The 20738-nt window shown below is 37.6% G+C and overlaps 1 protein-coding gene across 4 annotated transcripts in view; it reads right to left on the bottom strand.

The window, feature by feature from the left end:
- Camk2d (calcium/calmodulin dependent protein kinase II delta) overlaps nucleotides 1–20738 on the bottom strand; it is a 254447-nt gene that overhangs the window by 79140 nt on the left and 154569 nt on the right. For 2 of the 4 annotated variants that reach the window (XM_042697575.1, XM_042697576.1), the window contains exons 5-6: nucleotides 9666–9731; nucleotides 6033–6105 (exon numbers count right to left, since the gene is read on the bottom strand). In XM_042697575.1, coding sequence (XP_042553509.1) covers nucleotides 6033–6105; nucleotides 9666–9731 — 139 coding nt within the window. Of the gene's footprint in view, nucleotides 1–4956; nucleotides 5030–6032; nucleotides 6106–9665; nucleotides 9732–20738 lie in introns of those variants that run through there. The other 2 variants (XM_042697578.1, XM_042697577.1) reach the window with 2 other exon arrangements.

The raw sequence follows: 20738 nt of genomic DNA, 5'->3' as shown, positions 1-20738 counted from the left end.
GAATGCACCAGGTACCAGTGGCTTGTGTCTGCAATCTTAGCGTCTCAGGAGGCTGAGACAGGACAAAATGAAAAACAAGGCTCTGAGTGGTCATGGAGAAGATTGTGGGTGATTAGGAGTTTTCCCAAAGAACAGAGTCCTTCTCTCCTTGGTTTAATGATTCTTTCCTACAACGAGGTCTCACTTTCTCTAATGAGATTTGAGAATTCTGATTTGAAGTCAGTCTACAGTCAAAACTAGGAAACTCTTATCTGCCCTTCACCAGCAAGAGGTGGGAAGTGAAGGTGTGGCCTGAGTGATAAGGCATCCGCCTAGAGCAAAAAATGCTAAGTGAGAGCATTTGTTTCTGAGTTCAAGCCCAAGTACCAGCACATTAGACTGTGGTCTGTATGCCCCCTGGGAAGCAGAAGAAGCTGACTGACATGGTTTTTCTCTTGTTGAGATTTACTGAATGCTGCTCATTACCCTTGCAATCTAAACATAAATTTCTTTCTGCCCTCATCTTAAATTTAATTAATTACGATGAGGCAGTCATAAAATTCCAGAATTGTTGTCTTTGTTAATATGATCTATCTGCCCATCTATATATTCTCATACTCATCCATCATTCATCCTTTTTTCGCCCTTTCTTCCAACCACCTAATGGCCTTTCCATTTAATAATGCTGATTTCAAGAAGAGAAGCTAATGGAAAAACCAGCATCCTTGGCTGAGGTAATTCATAGGGTTATGATTTGTTGCTAAAATATTCAGTTTTGTTTATGAAACCCCACAGATCCCAATTGCTGTCCAGGAGGTAGTTTAGTAACTCTTTCTAATAAGCTGAAAGCAAAGAAATCTCACTGTGGGTAAAATATCATGATTTAACAAAGGACAGTTGTATAACTATCTCCTTTCTTCTGTCAGTTGATTCATAGAAATGGTATTATATATAATATATGCATTATATATGCACATTAATGAATATACCATATATAATGAGGGTACATGTTTGACCTAAGAATTACTTTATTTCTTGTGGTTATATATAATATATGCATTATATATGCACAATGTTAATGAATACACCATATATAATGAGGGTACATGTCTGGTCTAAGAAGTCCTTTATTTCTTGTGGCATCAAAAACTACCACTTGTTATTGCAGGTTCACATTGACTTAATATTTCTCTGGAATACTCTGACTTAGTACTTTCTTTGTGGGAGAAACAGCAATATCAGCACACCTTTCACCTACTTTAACTCCAGGGCCTGTAGGGTTCATGTCCACAAGGTCTGTTTTTAGCTATGTAATGGATTCCTGCAGCTAAGAACATTCAGATGTTGTTCAAGAAATGTCTAATAAATAGTTGGTTAGTTCCCCCCCCCACCTTTTCATACTTAAACTTTAAAGTACTAGGTCACAAATATCCAATGTTGAGGTAAAGTACTCTGTTCAGTAAGAACAATCTAATTTAAGGTTCTTGAACTGTTTCATATGGTCTAAATTAAATGTTGCATATGTATTTCATTTTTTAAATAATGTTTCATTTTCTACACTATGTTGGTTAATGTCACTTAAGTTTTTCATAGCAAAGCCAAATTTACTTCTGCAGAAGTGTGTGATGAGTCAAGAATCCCTGAACTTTTTACTCAAGACTAGTGCTCTACCACTTGAGCCACAGCTCCAATTCTGTTTTTGTTTTTTTTTAACGTAGTTAATTGGAGATAAGAGTGTCTTGGACTTTTCTGCCTGGGATGGCTTTGAACCACGATCCTCAGATCTCAGCCTCCTGAGTAGCTAGGATTACAGTCATGAGCCACCAGTGCCTGGTTATGCATTATATGTTAAATATAATCTCTGGAAGGTGTTCAGTTTATTTGGCTAACTGAATTGGAAAGTGGTAATGATCGAGTATGCAAAATTTTGAGGCCAAATTGCTGGCACTCATCATATCTTGCTGAGTGACATTGAGTGCATTTTTTTAAAAACTCATGGTGGCCAAATTTTCCCCTGTGTAATTAGGGGATGGTCCCAGCAGCTCCCTCATAACTTCCTGATAAATCACAGCTACTATAATTTTTATTATTCAGGTCCTGTCTAGATCCAGATCTTTCAGAAACTGTAGCCTTACCCCTGAACCAGAGAACTGTCATTTTCATCAGGACTGCAAGCTCTTCCCATTCTACCAGGATCTACATCAATCGGCCTGACACAGGGTGCAACCTAGACGGAAGACTGGGGTCCATGTGTCCTCCAGGTATTACATGATGACAACTAACGTGATTCCTCTAGTCAAAGTCCGGTGAGTCTTTTCTCATTCCATAGCTTGTTTCTGGGACCCCCCTCAAAAAGAAGGCCTTCTTTCAAGAGGTGGATAATTTCACATCTTGGCAGATTGCAAAGAAGGAAAATTAACCAAGTATTCAGATCATCTTTACTGGAAAGATAAGTGTGTATTCTGTGCAGTATCCAAGTACTAATTAACTTACTAAATCTGTTAAGATTATCCTTCACATTATAGATGTGCAATTTGGTATATATTTATGCTTTTGGCTGAACTTCATTCATCCTTAAAGGGAAGGAATATAAAGTCCTGTGTTAGCCACAGTGGAATCACGCACTGTCTTCAACAGTTGTTTCAAGAGGAGCTTACAAATAAAATGTACAGCAACTATATACTCTTAGGACCTTTCATAATGACAATAATTTTCTTGTGTTTTTCTTTCAATGGGGCCAATTAAACTATGTGCACTCACTATCTGAATTGTATATGAACTGACATATAAATTGGGATAAGAAAACAAAAGTATGTGGCATAGGTACAGTAAAGAACAGCTTATTGTCCAAAGCTGGGCAGCAGTGGATAACTTCTTAATTTACTACATTTGCAGCTCCAAGCTGTGTATTTATCATACAGAGTGCATATCTTGGGTATAAAAGGCACAAAGCCAGGGATTTAGTATATCCAAGAAGTGCCTCCATTGCCTATAATGCACAATTTTTAGGCCTTCTTAGTATGTTTGTGAAAAGAACCAGAGTCAATAGAAGCCTATCTCAGTTATTAGTCTGATGGAAACGAGGACAGCAATGACAAAAATTATAGCATGTTCCATCAAGAGTTCATCTATATCTTTTCCAAAGATCAGAGTAAGAAACAGAACAAAACTTCTCCTCATGGAGATAAATCTGATGGGCAATCTAACAGGCTGGTGACAAATCTCTCTAAAAAAAAGCACCTGCTTGCGTTTTTAATGACTTGTCTTCATTTAGTTTCCTATGTCAGAATAGATCTTTTTCTTCACAGGCCATGTTCCTGCCCCTACTGGTATCTCTGATTAGAATTCTAATCTTTGAGGGATTCAGCAAAGCCCAGACACATAGAGAAATCCCACACTATGACTTTGCCGAATTTATGCAGAGAATGGCCGTTTTTCATGCCTGGTTTTTGAGGTACACTTACAGTTAACCAAATGAAGGAAAGAGTTTCGAGTGATAAATATAAAAGAGTATCTGTTAAAATAGCACAAATACTATGCATGTCCCCATGGGCTCACTGAGAAGGTACACAGTGCTGTGGACTTTGAGGATAACACAAAGAGCCTCTTCCTGTTCAACATGGCTGGTAAGGAGTTTATGAGGCGATAGCTAAAGAGAGAAATTTTCAAAGTACGTACTGGATTTTTTTTCTTTACCCGAATGTGTACATTGGGTAAGTGTTAGAAAATGTAAACAATCCTAGCTTCACCTTCCCAAAGAAAATGCCCCTAGCCATGCCATGGCTTTGAGGGTTAAAACTCATAGGAACAACGGAAATTTGAAGAAGTCAGAAAGTGAAGTGCTTCATGTAACTAATGGTGGATATTTAGAGACATATTCTCTAACAACAGGTTGACAGTATATTAGAGCCACAGAAGTTTTCACATGAGAAACCAGTCCAGATTCCTCTGCTGAATACATACAGTGTCAGATCTTCAAAACTTTTTGTCTTTGTTTGTACTCATGCCTCAGAAATGCTGAGGTTGCAAACAAGCAATAGAAATTATACAGTACTGGTAGCACATTGGCTATTTCTCTCACCCTGTCATTTTCTTCCATTTAAATTTCTATGCCCCACTGTTTCTCTGAAATACAAGTAAAACCAGAATTGTTGAGAGAAGGGAACAAAAAAAAATCAATGGGGAAGTTGTCTCCTTCTGAACAATTTCATTTCTAAGTAATCAAAAAACATCTTGTCCTAAGTTTTAATGAAAGCCTGAGAGAATTCCCACAGTTACTTGTTAGGTATTAACTTATATAAGGATATAAATATATATTGCATATACATGATCTAATAGGATATGATTTTTAATCTATACTTTTAGAAGAATTTAGTATGTCTGTTAAAATTATTTTTATTATAAAGGTAATGTACAAAAGGGTTACAGTTACATAAGTCAGGTAATGAGGACGTTTCTTTTTGGGCAATGTCACCCCTTCCCTCACTCAATCTAATATATCTCGGCACACACAGAATTTTCAGAGCTATTGGTAAAGGAAGAGTTAAAAATGGCACCCAGTAACTATGGCTAAAAGTTTATGTAATAACTTGTTTTATGATTTTGATAGCTAAATAATATTTGGTTTATGTTTGATAGATGTTCACAGAGAAAGTTTGGAATGAAGATGAGATCATCAGTACTACCAAAGTCACACTGGAAACACTATTTATTCCTAGGAGTAAGTCGATATAACACCCTATTTACGGTTAAGGTAAAGAAATTATTTCTCTTTGGATTGATATTTCTATGTTGCAACTGTGTAATTGGGAAGAGATATAATAAATGGGGGTTGTGGTGAAGGAAAGTGCCTAGGTAATGTGTTGGAATGAGTCCACAAAACGTTGTTGCTTGTGTCTTTGCCTTTACAGGCATAACTGCAGCTGAACAGTCATTAGGGACTGAGTGGTGGTTTATCTTCTCCAAGGTATTACTCACCTTCAGGTCCCGATGGACTACGCCCATCTGATGGCAGTGTAGCACAGCCTCCAGGATCTGCTGAATGCAATGACTGCATGCAAACACCAGGGGGCGTGTGTTAGTTCCAAGCTTACACTCACTGTCTGTATACCCTCAGAGAGACTGGGTTCAAGCGCAGAGCTAGCAGTCAACTGGACTTGTGTTTTAACTCCTTTAGTATTGTGAACATATTGCTCAAGGAGAGTGACTACTACCTCAGAACAATCAAGATCTTGCCAGATGTGGGCCAGATGGTGGATACACTTTTTATAGTTTTTGTTTTTTGTTTTTCCTAGAGAAATCCAATTTGACCATATTTGATTAAGCGCTCAGCTCCTGGTTATAAATTCTTCCAGGAAATGAAGAGAAAAAAAATCAAATACAATCTTTTGTATGCTTCATTGCTCCTCTTTCACCCCGTGAACCAAATATGGTTTTCCCACTGTCTTCCATTTTTTCCAGCATCATTCTGAAAGCTGTTAACTTTCCAGATCAGGCACCATTAAGGTTAAATTAGGATACGTAATGAATTTTTGATCAATCATTAACTTTTTTGTGCTTTAATTTAGCTGGCAATTATTATCTCTTGCCTAAGGGTTCATCAGACTCAAATGGAGCAATGCGTTACCAGTTGCTCTGCTGTGGCAACCCACGGTCTCAGAACAGAAGTGGTGTTTAGGTCTACAGGCCAACATACATCACAGGCCAACTTTAACTCCAGTTCAAATGCTGGATGCTACAGGAAGGCCTACCCCAAATTGCATCCGGTAGCATACTGCCTGGGAACTTAACAGGTTGCATTTTTAATATTTTGCTTTGATTTTTGTTTTTTGGGTTTTTTTTTTTGCTATGATGTATATTTAGCCTGTAGATGAGCAAACTGAAAGAGGTGATCATGCATTATCATTTCATCATTTATTCATTTCAAGAAAACGTTGGGAAAGGCAAGGGAACAATTTTAAATAACACCCCCCACCTCTGCCCTTTTCCCAGAAAAACAAAACCAAAAACAAAGCAACTCCTTTGATTCAGATTTATGGACTCCATATACTGACCTTCAGGTCCCTGTGAACTATGCCATTTAGGTGACAATGATTTACACTTTCTAGAATCTGCTGTATACAATGACTGTAAAGATACAAGGGCAGAATGGGAAGGGAGAACATTTTAAAGGTACATAATCACATCAAATGCAAATTACAATGAAAGTTCAAACAAAACAAACAAACAAAAATCATATTTCTTCACATTTTTCTTAGCTTTACACTGGGATCACATGATGCTGAATAAAGCTAATTCTGGTGCTAACAAAAAATGACGTCCAACAAATAATTTGTGACATAGTCAGATGAAACAATTTGAGCTGTGTGTTTTTTTTCTTCATTGTTAAAAAAGGTACAAATTAAATCAGTAGTATACTAAACTTGAAATCTCCATATTTAGGAAGAAAAAAATTGTAAAGAATCTCCCAAAAATGTTCTGGGAAATTTCTCCAGAAACATGAAATTTCCAGGAATTTTTTTAATACACATCTAAACTGTTTGAAATCTGAGGTCACAATTAAACACAGGTATTGAAACAAAAGGATAAAACACAGATGAAGTGGCAGGTGAAACAGGGTTAACAGAAAAAGGGAAACATGTACCACTTCGATTTAGACATGGTACTGCCTGTAAAAATAGATGGATAGGAAAACTAATGCAAGTCCCCAATAAGAGGGATAACTTAAAGTAAACTCAGGATACAAAATAGCACTCTCCCAAATACAAAAATACTCTGTGAGAGGGCTAGGGGTTTTAGAAATAAACATATAAATAAAAAATTGCAACCCACCCTCTGAGACTGGTAATTATCCATTTCCACAGACTAGTGATACAAATATTTTGCTTGTTTCCAAATCAACATGCACCATTGGTATTGTTCTCATGGAAAGGCCATCTATGTCAAATTGATGGCTAATTCAATTAGAAGAAATCTTTTCCCTGGCACTCAGAAGGTCCCAAGAGTTACCACCTGGCACACAATAATGTAGAGCAGATCATGCTGATGGATTCTGTACTAATTCACTGTGTAAGTCAAATACAACTGTGGGCAAAAGTACATGTTTGTGGATTCAAGAATGAGGTACACAATTTGGTAGGTATATTTTTGATGATCTCATTTGTCAAATAGCATTACTCTAAAGGAAAATATTGAATTAAAATACAATCAACATCAGACTTACTGAAATGTAAGTATCATAAAATTAATCACGATTTTGATTTTTTTAGCTCTTACAATTAATGATACCAACAAAGAAGCTCATTTTAGTGTGTGTTGACTACATGGTTTACTTAAGCATTGGTTATTATTTATAAAGAGTAAGTGATTAAATAAAAATCTATTGTAATATTCCTTTTGGTAATAGTCTTTTCACAGTTCTTAAACAATAGTAAAAATTATTAAGTAAGGAAGAAAACAATAATTTCTATTAAATGAACTTTACTCTTTACTAACTCGTAAATGTAGATTTAATTCTTCAACTTGAAGGTTAATAAAGAAACAGACATTTGAAAATGATTTGTGAGTTGGACACTGGTGTTTCACGACTTGTAATCCTAGTTACACAAGAGGCTGAGATCTGAGGATCACAGTTTAAAGCCAGCCCAGGCAGGAAAGTCCACAAGACACTTATCTCCAATTAACCAGCAAAAAGCCACAAGTGAAAGCATGTCTCTAGTAGTAGAGTGCCAGCCTATAGTGGAAAAAGCTCAGAAAGAGCATGAAGCCCTCACTTTTAGCCCCAATACTGACACATACACAGATACGAAAAAATTGTTGGAGGAATATATATATATATATACTCCTCATGCTTAGGTGAGATCATTTCTCTCTCTCTCTCTCTCTCTCTCTCTCTCTCTCTCTCTATATATATATATATATATATATATATATATGATTAACTCTCAAGCTATTAATGTACATACACTTAAAGGATCCAACTCACAAGTCTTTCCTATTATCTATGTATCATTCTTCAACAGTGAAAACAGTGTCCATCTAAATATCAACAATATTATTCAAATATAACAGTTTTCACATAATGTTGAAAGGCAAACTAGATGAAAATTCTTTAACTTGCCCAGCACCAGTGCCTCACACTTGTTTTCCTAGCTACTCAGGAGGCTGAGATCTGAGGATTGCAGTTGGAAGCCAGATCAGGAAGAACAGTCTGTGAGTCTCTCCAAGAAACTACTCAGAAAAAGCCAAAAGTGGTGCTATGGCTCAAGTGGTAGAGCACTAGCCTTGGGCAGAAAAAGGCTCAGGGACAATTGTGCCCAAGCCTTGAGTTCAGGCTCCAGGACCAGCACTGAATAAAAATTATAAAAATTCTTTAACTTGTTTACTACCATGATTAAAATGATCATTTCCCTTTCAGTATCTCCCCTTTCTAGGGCCTAAGGTGAGGAAAGCTCTGAGGTAAATGGAGCAAGCAATGATTCAGTCATCATCACATAAAGGACACCACACAGTCAACTTGACTTTAGCAGTAAAAATTCCATTAAGAATTAGAGTGAAATCATGTACAGATAGATTCACAGAGTACCATGAACAGTAGCATTACGCCCAAAATAAAATTAGAAGTTGAAAAGGGAGCTTGGGCATGCATGTGTACTTTGGAAGGATGAGGGAACCTCAAATATCAGTTTAATATCTACACATGGTTCCCTCCAAGATTGGGGATAATACAGAACAGGGCAGTATGACCAAAAACCAACTTCTCATAACATCTATGGACATTGCTAATGAGGTAACTGTTCTTGATTAGAGTTTTAAAAATCAGTGACAGCTACAGGATATACAAGGAATGCTGAGAAAAATCAATAGCACTTTGTTTAAGTAAGATTTTTAATGTTCACTAAGCAAATGAATCAATGTTATTTCATTCTAAATATGTTAGCCTAGGAAGATCCAACTTAGATAAAATAGCATTAAAAATTTTTTTGTGAAAGTTTTGGTAATCAACAAGATAGGGAATTACTCACGAAACCTCCAAAATATTCGATGCCAGTAGCTTATACCTATAATCCTAACTACTCAGGAGGCTGAATAGCCCTGGACAGGAAACGTCGTAAGACTCTTACCTCCAATTAACCAGCATAAAGCCAGAAGTGGAGCTGTAACTTGAGTGTTAGGGTGCCAATCTTGCGTGAAAAAGCTAAGGGATAGAGCCCAGGATCCAAGTTCAAGCCCCACTACTGGCACACACACACAAACAACCCCAACCACAAATAATACCTGAATTCTTTCAAGTGAGAGTTCTAAGGGTTTGAATGAAATTTCCAAAGCATTAAAGCAACCAAGAGCCATGATTTAAGAGGTACCAGGGCTCGGATGGATCTGTCATGCTTAGCAAAACACAATGACAGAAATGCTCTCTTCATTTGGTGACCCTCAGCTCCTATGACAATGGAGCCTTTGAGCTCCTACAAAAAACATTTAAAGCAGATCCTCATCATCCCCCTGCTTTGAAGACTCATCCTAGAGATTCTTAAAAGAAAGAAACTTGTTCTAACAAGGACTTACGGATGATATTTAGACATTCTTTTAAGTACTGACCATCATGGTTCATTTCTGTAAGTAAAAGTATGCAGCCCAGTGTCACTTGAATGATGAGTCTTATCTCTTGCCCAGAGCAAGTCACTTACCTGGCATCAGCTTCACTGTAATATTCTCTTGCCACGATGTCTTCAAACAGCTCACCTCCAGTAACTCTGTGAACACAAACAAGACCTTAAAATAAAATGCATTACTGTATAGGCAGATAGTGTTTATCAAGAAATTTCCCCTGTGTTACCAAAACAGTTTTTAAAGATATTGTTTCACGTAGTTCTCTTAATAGTCAAATCCATATTGGTCTACATTTTTCTGTCACTTATTTCTTTGTCTTTGCATCCATAGATCATTAAGGTCACACATTTTTCTACATGTCATAAATATACTCAGAAAGATCTTTTACAGTAAATTATTTCTATGGAAGTCTTTACTGCAGTTCTGGAGATTTTAGCTGACATATGGTGAATAAAGTTTCATAGGTTAGGAGCATTTTCTGAACAAAAAGATACAATCCACATCACAGGTGATGAATCTGAATAAGCCATATTGCCTTTGATAGCTGTTCAGTATTTAATGATCATATGAATGTTCTCCAAATAAATACACACAAAGAAATATTCTTCTAAAAAAGTAGGATCAAAAAATGTCTAGTAATAAGTAAATTGTATTCTTCATTTTATATTAAATGAAGAGAACTGTTTCACAGCCAAAACCCAACATAATGAATAGTGTTGCATGTGTGTTAATGGGCACTCACACATTTACATATTGCAGGACATATCTAGAGAGAAAATTCTCACAGATATCAAAAGATTACTAATATTATGAACATTTAAATTTTTTGTTGGAAAAACATTGACAATTGACTTCTAAAATGTTTCTACCCTAACATGTCAAAGTATCCACAGAACCCCAATCATTACCACTAAGAATAAGCTAACACACCTGACTGGGAAATAAGTTCTCATGTTGGTGCACATTTTTAAATTATTCTTAGTGAGGAGAACCATGTTAATATGCATTTAGGAGTTATTTCATCCTCTGCCATGAAGGTTTTGTGTGTGTGTGTGTGTGTGTGTGTGTGTGTGTGTGTGTGTGTGTGTGTGTCAGTCCTGGGGCTTGAACTCCAGGCCTTGGTACTGTCCCTGAGCTTTTTTTGCTCAAATCAGGTGCTGTACCACTTTCAGTCACAAAGTTACTTCTGGTTTTCTGGTGGAAAATGGGAGATAATAGTCTCAGGTTTGCCCAGGTTTTAGAACCATGATCCTCAGATCTCATCCTCCTGGATAGCTAGGATTACAGATCTGAGCCAACAAGGCCTGTCCCTCAACAAGTCTTTAACTGTGCATTTATGCATTATGTCTTCGTCTGCTACGGTCTTGTTTGACTTTAAAAGCAGATTTCAGTTTGAGGGTTTAACCTTGGAATAGAACATTCTATTACCTCATGAATCTTTGCCATTAACCTCTGAAGCTGTTTTACCACGCTCCCTGTCTATTGGTGAGAAAATTGAGGCTAATGAAGTCAGCTGCCCAAGACCACACAGCCTTAATATTTGCTCACACCGGTAGCCATCCATTCCACAGCCCATGCCCTCAGCCATTGGTGGGACAGCCTTTCCAGTAATTACACTGCCATTCTGTCTGGATGTTCAGAAGGAACCAGTCATTTGTAAAGGCCTCCGGTAAAGCCTTTCAGTATGATCATTACAGAGTATGACTCTAAGTTTTTCTTTCTATTTTCTTCTTCGTCTTTTTTTTTGTCTAGAAAGCCCTAACATTCTAAAGATTCACAAATAGTAATTAACTCTTCAAATCATTGAATCATTATGCTTTGTATCATAGCAGAACTCTAGCATCAATGCATTCTCCAATCTCTAATTAGTTAATTAATCTGAGAGTTTATTCATGGAACTGATTTAATTTGTGGCATTATACAAAATTTCACATAGCACGTTAAAAGTTTTAAACCTCTGTGGAAACTACTGCTTAATTTTGCGCTCCATTAAACACTAATCTGTATATAGAAATGTGTTTAAAATATGAAATTTAACACTTTCTCTTTAAGTCAATGAATTCTTTTAGAACTCACATATTTTCCTCAGACATTCATCACTGATGCTGCAGAAGTGATCAAATGGAATCATTCACATAATATTATATTTTATGAGTACTGGATCTTGAAGTCACGGCTCAGGTACTATCCCTTAGCTTTTTCACTCAAGTCTGGTGTACCACTTATGCTATAGCTCCACTTAGGGCTTTTTGTGGTTAATTGGAGATAAGAGTCTCACAGAAGCCAGGCACCAGTGGCTCATGCCTATAATCCTAGCTACTCAGGAGGCTGAAATCTGAGGATCACATTTCAAAGCTAGCTCAAGTAGGAAAGACTGTGAGATCCATCTCTGGAAGTGGCACTATGGCTCAAATGGTAGAGTGCTAGCCTTAAGCAAAAGAAGCTCAGGGACAGAGCCCAGGCTACAAGTTCAAGGCTCAGGACCAGGAAAAAAAGATGTACAAGATACTGTTAGGTTGGGCAGGGAGGGGAGTAGTTGTGGAGGTGGGAGGGAAGGGATGGTAGGGGAAAAACAAAGGAGGAGGCAACAATGCTGGGTAAGAAATGTACTCATGACCTTGCTCATGTAACTGTAACCCCTCTGTACAGTATTTTCACAATAAAAACTTATATAAACTTTGGCAAAGCCAAAATTCACCAAAATAAAGCAGCAGGAAGTAGGTGCTGGAAAGGTGAGGGGGTTGTCAAGGGGAAAGTGGTAGACAAAGGGAGAGGAGAAGATGGGGGATGAGGAAAATTCAGGCAAGCATCTCATGCATATCCTACAAAACTAAGAAAAGTGAGAGAAGGGGGTAGAGGAGGAAGGGCTCAAGGTAGGATGGGTAAGAATGTGGAAAGGGATGACATTGATCAACATACATTGTATTTATAAACTGCTGTGTTAGATGATAACTCCTTTGTACAACTACTTAAAGATAATTAAAAACAAGAGAAAGGAAAATGAGTCTCACAGACTTTTCTGCCTGGGCTGGCTTTGAACTGTATCCTCAGATTTCAGCCTTGTGAGTAGCTAGGATTATAGGAGTGAGCCACAGGTGGTAGCTGGCAAGAATATGTCTAAATAGTGGAAAGAATGAATGCTAGAAGATGTGGCCAGAGATAGTTAGCTACATAATCTAAAACTAAACATTAAAAAACCAGAGCTGGAAACACGGCTCCAATATTAGAGCAGCTACATGGCCCACAGAAAAGCCCTGAGTTCAAACTCAGCTACCCACCCCTTCCCGAAAGGAACATATTTATCTTTCATTTGTTCTTTTTTGGATACATGTCACTGCATAACTTACATTCCAATTTCTCTCCTCACCCCTCTATCAGTGTTCTTCTCATTCTAGCTACGATAGACTCTCCAGTCTATTGTTCTAGCCACAATAGACTAAGTACATCCAGCTTCATCCTGCCCCAGGGCTCTTTCACATGCTCATCTTTCTTCCAGGGCTTTCATGACCTGTCTACCTCTACCGTTTGTTCAGTAGATACCCATTAATCCTCACATCTTAGATTTTTATATCATCCCTCATCCATCAATATAACCTATCATTTTCCCTGTGCCATGAGTTATTCTTCATAACCCCTGAGTGCCATTACAATTATGTGTTTGCTTGAGAACTCATTTGTTGATGTTTGCCTTTCCACTAAGATGGTAGGTCTTCATGGGCAGAATTGGTTCCTTTTCTTTCACGTGATTAGTGCTGGAATCAGCATTGATGCTATAGCAGGGGCCTTTCTCTCTCTCTCTCTCTCTCCCTCTCTCCATCTATATCTTTACTTATCTTTATATAGAGTATATAATCTCAGATGGGTAGACGTGGAGGATGATCATATGTCCATACCATAATTTTATATTAATGATGTCTTTACATTTCTATAAGAAGGTAAAGTACTTTACCTTTTTGGTTGGGGGCAGTACTGGGTTTGAAATGAGGGCCTCATGCTGGCTAGTTCAAGCCCCAGTGACAAGACTAACAAACAAACAAAATCAGTGCTAGCTTGATTGCTATGGTTTATTTAATAAGGTTAATTGTGTATATAAGATATTTTCTAACAATACTGCATAATTGAAAAAGAGGATTATCTGTGGGTATCCAGAAATGATGTTTACAATGGATTGGAAATTGGAGGATAGAAATCAAAGAAGACAGAGAGTTGCTAAAATAGGAGAGTCAAAGAGTTTCTTATTGATCCTAAGATGAGTAGATTTACTGAGTCATGCTAAGAATCACAAGGATGATCAAGCTAAGAGACAGATTGCTGGACTTGTTTCAGTTGAAAGCTGACTTAGGCCAGGAGAGATACAGCAGGCGTAAGTGGGCTATTAGGTTGTTATAAGCAAGACAACATACAGTGTATTTATGAGCACAGTTGGGCTTGGCATCATTAAGAAGGAGGCGGGTCAGATGACAAGACCTATATCTTCTAGTTTACTTATTTTACTCCTCTTTTTTTCTGCCTGAACACTGAGTCTTAAATCTACCCCTTTAATACCATGATAGCTTTCATCTTTTTTTCTTCTCATTTACTTCCATATCTTCCCTCACTTCTACAACTTTAGTTTATAATTCCCTTCTAATTTCACCTATCTTTCAGAAACACTCTCCACTAGTCATATTCTTAAAATTGGTGTTCTCCTTCCACATCCACATGACAGTAAGAATGAAAACAGGACTACAAAAGATAATTGACAGTCGATGGACTAAAACAGGAGCAGAAATGGAATGTGTTCTTTTTGTTTTATGTATAAGATAGAGTTTCTTTTTTTTTATTTTTTATTGTAAAGCTACTATACAGAGGGTTACAGTTACATGAGTGAGGTTATGAGTACACTTCCTCTTGAACATTGTTACCCCCTCCATTGTTTTCCCCCTACCATCCCCTCCCTCCCTCCCTTCCCCGAGGTTCTTTTTTTTTTTTTTTTGATTGTGATTAAATGATTACATAATTTCAAAGTCACAAGTTCATTCTAACTTCCCTGGAGCAAATTGTCTACCACAGTCTGTAATATATAACAGTGTTCACATAGATAGAGTTTCTTATGTGACAAATTAGCCACTGAAACATACATGCCAACCTCTCTTTGTATATCTTCTCTATCTTGTTAGTGGCTTCATGTTTCATTTAGCATAGTCTTTCTTCAAGGTTTATTCATGGTGTAGCATGAGTTAAATGCTATCTAGCTAGACAAATGTGTATGTGTATATGAGTTTGTGGTTGTGCATTTTAACCATTACTTTAGAGAGCATCTGTATTTTCCCAAAGTGTATATATCAAAAGAAATGCTTCCTAGAGCTGAGAGTGTAGTAGCATAGCTCTCCAGTATAGTGCTTGTCTATTATGCATGACACCTTGTATTCTATCTCTAGAACTGCAAAAAAAGAAAAAAAAATAGAAAACAAACAAAACACCCAAAACGAGCAAAATGCATTGTACTCACAAATGGACATGTTGACTTGGAATCTCTTTATACAGTTTCTTAAATAATAAAAGATAATAAAATAATAAAACAAGATAATAATAACAACTAAAAAATAGGACAGGAAATTTTGTCCTATGTATTTTAACAAATATATCAAAAATTTGATGGTAGCCATGATAATAATGTGTAATAAATCTTATAATACATATGTTGTAAATATTGCTACTTCCTAGTTCATTTTGGGGGTCCTAAAGGGGTTTAGAAAACTATGCATGCCATAATCTTGAATGCTATCTAATAAATATTGGCCAGTTGTTAAAAGTCAACATATTCTTTCATTTTCATGTTTTCATTTTGAATAGTACAGTTGAGTGGAGGGATCAGGCAGACCCAATATCTTGGTGTGAGGTCACATCAGGTCAGGATTTGTCTGTGCTGGATTCTGCTGACTTGTAATATATAAAAAGACACAAATTCACTTCACTCAGAGCCACTGGGAAAAGGTTGTCAATTTGTGTTCTATGAGGGAGGGCTCCCATCCAGCCCTATCATGCTTTCTAAGCAAATTCTATCTTAGGAACCATTTCTACTTGGCACCGGAGAATCAAACAGGCTAACAATGGCTCCATACAAACTTAAAGGGTTCTATGAGTAAATTCTGAACTCATTCGGCCCAGCTCATGAAGACATAACTGCCTCTTCAGCTACTCCCCGGGGATGATCCTTGAAGCAGTCAAAACCTTCCCATTCTGACATTCATCAAGATACAGTGTACTCCTGAACTGTCGTGTTGAATTTACATGCTGCAAAGATAATGTAAAACAATGTTCTCACACTCAGAACATCAAATCTGAAGGGAAGTGGTCCTTCAGTGGTGTCTGTAAATTACAAGTCATTTATAGGTTCCTTAGACATCCTTATGGAAATCTTAATATTTGATTTGGGGCTTTTGCTTTGTGGATACAACTCCCACATCTTAATCATCTTTTTGTGACTTGGGATGGTGTACTAAGAGGCAAATTACTCAATATTGCTTGGTGAATACATATTATGAGGATGAGGAATGGATATAATTACACACTTGACTCTTTATAGGAGAAAATGCAACAACAAATATCAGAATACTTAGGAAATACTTGGGAATATATAAACTTTTTCTTGTTGTTGTTGGTTGTGGGACTTTGAACGCAGAGCCTAGGCACTGTCCCTGAGCTCTTTTGCTCAAAACTAGCATTCTATCACTTTGAGCCACAGCTCCACTTCCAGTTTTTGAGATGAGTCTCCAGGGGACTTTTCTTCCCTGGCTAGCTTTAAACAGCGATCCTCAGATCTCAGCCTCTTCAATAGCTAGGATTACAGGCTCATATGAATACTCATGTGGACAACCACAGGAATAGTTATATACATGTGTATATATATATATATATATATGTATATGTACATGTATGTATTTATATAGTATTTGGGCTTGAGCTCAGCCTGGGCACTATTCCTATCCTTTTTCACTCAAGACTAGTGCTCTGTCCTTTGAGATACAGCTCCATTTATGGTTTGGTGGTTAATTGGAGATAATAGTCTCATGGATTGGCTTGGGTTAGTTTAGAATCACAATGCTCAGATCTCAGCCTCCTGAGTAGCTAGGATAACAAGTGTGAGCCATTGGTGCCCAGTTGAAATCCTTAGCATTTTACTAATTTACATCAGGGAGATTTATATATACTTAAGTCATTTAAATTATTATCTTTCTAAAATTATTTCTTATTTAGATGTTTGTATGTTATTTATACTCTCTCTCTTTCTGACAGCATATCGTTTGTCAAATTATATGAATTATCAAATTTCCTCATGGGAAGTATTAGTCCATATTTGTATTCAGGCTAACACACGAAAGAGATTGCTTTCATTTTTTATAATCATAATAGCTGACTAAGAGAAAATGTACTGGAATTTAATGATTAATTTTCCATAGAATTAAAAAAAACACTATTTTTGCTATTTGTTATGGGTAAGTTACTGTTAGGCAATTAATTTACTGAAAAGGTTCAGTCATTTGGTTCAATAAACAGTTTATTTCAAATAGACTAGTAGGTCCTCAAAACTATCAGACTGAATTTGATTAAATCTGACACTGCAGAAGTACAAATGCCTAATTCACAGGAGAACATGAGCCGTAGCCATGGATTTAAGAAGAAACTGTATCCTTACAAACACATTCCACACAGCATTTATTTGTCCTTATCACTCCTGACAGCGCGTCATCCCAGGACTGTAGGCATTAAATTGCTACAATGCAAATGAGAACATGCACAATGCCGAATGGGCAATCTGAGCAGATGCTCTGGTTCGGGTGTCTGAGGTCTACTCTCTGGCTTTTTCTGCCCTGAGAGCTGTCTTTCATTTCTGTGCACAGAAGCCGCACTTTTGGCTCTTCCTGTATGTTTTCTTTCCCTTTCCCTGCCTCCAGCCCTACAGGAGGGGAGTTTTTCAGAGGCGTTGTACCATTGGGTTGGGCCTTCCAATGAAAACTCTGGTATGCTTCAGGGGTTTGTCACATCTCTCATTTCAAGATGGTGAAGTGACAGATGGACAGATGGATGGATGCTGCTCTCCCACTGTTTTGAAACTGGAAAAGTCATCTTCTTTTGGTTGTAGAAGCTCAGATTCTCAAGCTTCTTTTGTGGTTTTCCAACTTGCAGACCCCAGCATAGCTCTCTCTCTCTTTAATCGAGTGGACCAATGCTCATAATAAATACCTGTAAGTAACGTATATGTATTGCACACATAGACACAGACACAGACAGACAGACAGACACACACACACACATACACACACACCATATTGGTTTTGTTTCTTGGGAAAATTCTAATACACAATTGTTTCCACAATATTTGTCTCTAAAATTTGCTCTGATTGAAGCAAAAGGCTAAAACCAGGACATCATCTTTCATGAGGTTTACTTACTTTTCTCCAATAATTAATGAGCCATATAATTTTTCCTTCTAAATATTTCTTGACTCATGATAGCATGTTCTTCCCTTTTATTCCTTCTACCATTGCTGTGGCCATATAATTTCTCCGTGGGTTTCATTTACTTAACTCTTCTTCCAGTTTCATCTCCATTCACATTGTAAGCAGTTATCATCTGCCTAAAAAGAATTCCTGACTGTGTCATCTCCATGCTTAAAATTCCTCCATGGCTACTCATTCCTATGGTCCTACTCAGTCTCTCTCTCTGTCTTTCTCTGTCTGTCTGTCTGTCTGTCTCTTTCTTGCACACACACACACACACACACCCCACAATTTCAAGGCATCAATAACTCCACCACACCCAAAAAGTTAAGGCTGGTTAGCTTAGAGTATGAACTTTTAGGTTTTTATCATGATGTACTTAGACTAGCATGAGCTGGCTCTTGTTTACTGAGATCTCTGGCTTTTTAACTTTTCACACACATGAAGAGGTAGTAATGGATTAGTTCTCCATGTATTCATTTAAATGAAATTCTCTATTAGGAATGCTTGGAAGATATTCATTTAGTTATTCTGACCTGACACCTTCAAGAAAGACCCTGAAACTCTTTCAGAAATCCTCTGAAACCAACCTCAGGTGCTCTTGTACATTGTTTGATTTGTCTTGTTTGATCTTCTAAAGAGACGAAGGGCTGGGACTAAACCCTACTACTAGAAGAGTCAAGGAGCATGACTTGGTGTTGGTGTCCCCCCAGCCTAACAAATGCAAAGCCGCCTGTGGCCTGAAACACAGTGGCACCTCAATACATACTAGCTGAATCAAACAACATGTGAAAGGGAAGATGTCACTGTGGAATCAGTCAAAACAGGGAAGTGGAATTACGGGTAAATTTTGTCATTGCTACTTTCTTTGTAAAGGGAGATTTAGACCTGCTACCCTTGAAGTCATTTGCACATCTATTCTTTCAGCAGGTATATTTTTAAGTGACTCTGTGTTAAGGCCTAAGGGAAGGGATAGACTAATGAAGAGGAGAAGAAGGGGAGAATGCAGTCAAGAATTCAATGGATATCCGAAACATTAAGAAGAGTTGATGTTAGGTGAAATGAACCCCAAGATAAGGACTCAAATGTTTTTTCTTTCTTGTGATTGTTTTTAACATATTTATAAGACATTTCTTTGTTGCTTTGTATGTTCCTCCCTCACAGTATAACCCCTGTTTTCACTGTATTTGATGTCGGTATAATTTGGGACAGGGAAGGGAAAAAACAAATAGTTTAAATAGGGATACAGGTGGACCCATTGCAACAATGAGATATGTAAGACATTATGTCGAAACACGAACTTTACAACTTTGGCGTGGGGTGGGGAGGAGGTGGGAAGGGATGGGAAGGGAAAACAAAGGAGGAGGCAATAATGCTTGATAAGAAATGTACTCATTACCTTGCTCATGTAATGGTAACCCCTCTATATGGTATTTTCTTTTTTTTTCTTTTTCTTGTTTTTTTTTTTTCGGTCTGGTCGTGGGTCCTGAACTCTGGGCCTGGGCGCTGTCCCTCAGCTCTTCAGCTCAAGGCTAGTGCTCTACCACTTGAGCCACAGTGCCATTTCCGGCTTTTTTCTTTTTGCTTATGTGGTGCTGGGGAATCGAACCCAGGGCCTCAGGCATGCAAGGCAAGCGCTCTACCACTGAGCCACCTTCCCAGCCCCCTATATGGTATTTTCACAATTAAAAAAAAAAGAAAAAAGAAGAAGAGTGAGGAAAGGTATGGGTAGGGAAGGGATGGGTGACATGGGTCAAGACCAATTTGATTCACAAACTGCTTTGTTAAATGGCACTCCTTTGTCCAACTACTTAAAGATAACAAAAGTAGAAAATACAAATACGCAGTAAGACATTGCAAAAGGCCATCAACTCAAAAGTCCAAAGTACAAACATGTAGCTATTATATGCAAATAAGTCGGTTGAAACACAGACGATCAAATGAGCTCTGAGCTCACTAGTTGCATGTATTGATTTATTTTTTTTAAAGCTCAGTTTGAATCTTTAACTTTTCTCTTTCATTACTGCCCTCACCCGTGCCCAAATCACAGTTTTGTTTCATTTTATAATTTTGACTCCTGAAATATCTATCCTCCTACCCCCACCCTCCCATTCCCCAGCACCCTTAATCCCTTTGCTACACTGAAGTAAGGAAGAGCTTTGCAATAGGAAATCGGATTATTTCATTCCCATTTTAAACCCTCCCTGCTTCTCACGGAACACAGAATAACTATAAATTCCTTTCTCCTGACCTACAAGTTCTTTTGAGCTCCAACCCATACCAGTAGCATGTGCTATTTGATCTTCCTGTCCTCTAGTCCTGGGGTTTGTAAGCTGGACTGGCCTTCGCTCTGTTCCTTCCAGAGGCTCATAGAGTGACCCTAGCTTGGGTCTTCTCCTCCAACCCAGATGTTAGCTCCTACCACTCCCCAAATATTCTGGTTTTCTTCACAATGTTAGAACTAAACTTATCTTTCTGGACGAGTTCTCTTGTTCATTTATGTACTTACTGTATCTCTCCTTCGATTCCTACAACTTAAGTTCTGTCCTGTTCAACACTGTATTCCCAAAGTTTATCAGAGTACGTACTGTATACATTTTGAAACTGGTTGAAACACTGAGGAACTAGCCATTTTGTGTTCGAATCGTGGCTCTGCTACTTTGCTAT

Source organism: Dipodomys spectabilis, unplaced genomic scaffold, assembly GCF_019054845.1.
Source record: "Dipodomys spectabilis isolate Male_0828 unplaced genomic scaffold, ASM1905484v1 ptg000225l, whole genome shotgun sequence".
Taxonomy (NCBI): Eukaryota; Metazoa; Chordata; class Mammalia; order Rodentia; family Heteromyidae; genus Dipodomys; species Dipodomys spectabilis.
The sequence above is the reverse complement of the archived record's forward strand: the minus strand, read 5'-3'. Positions and strand labels throughout refer to the sequence as shown.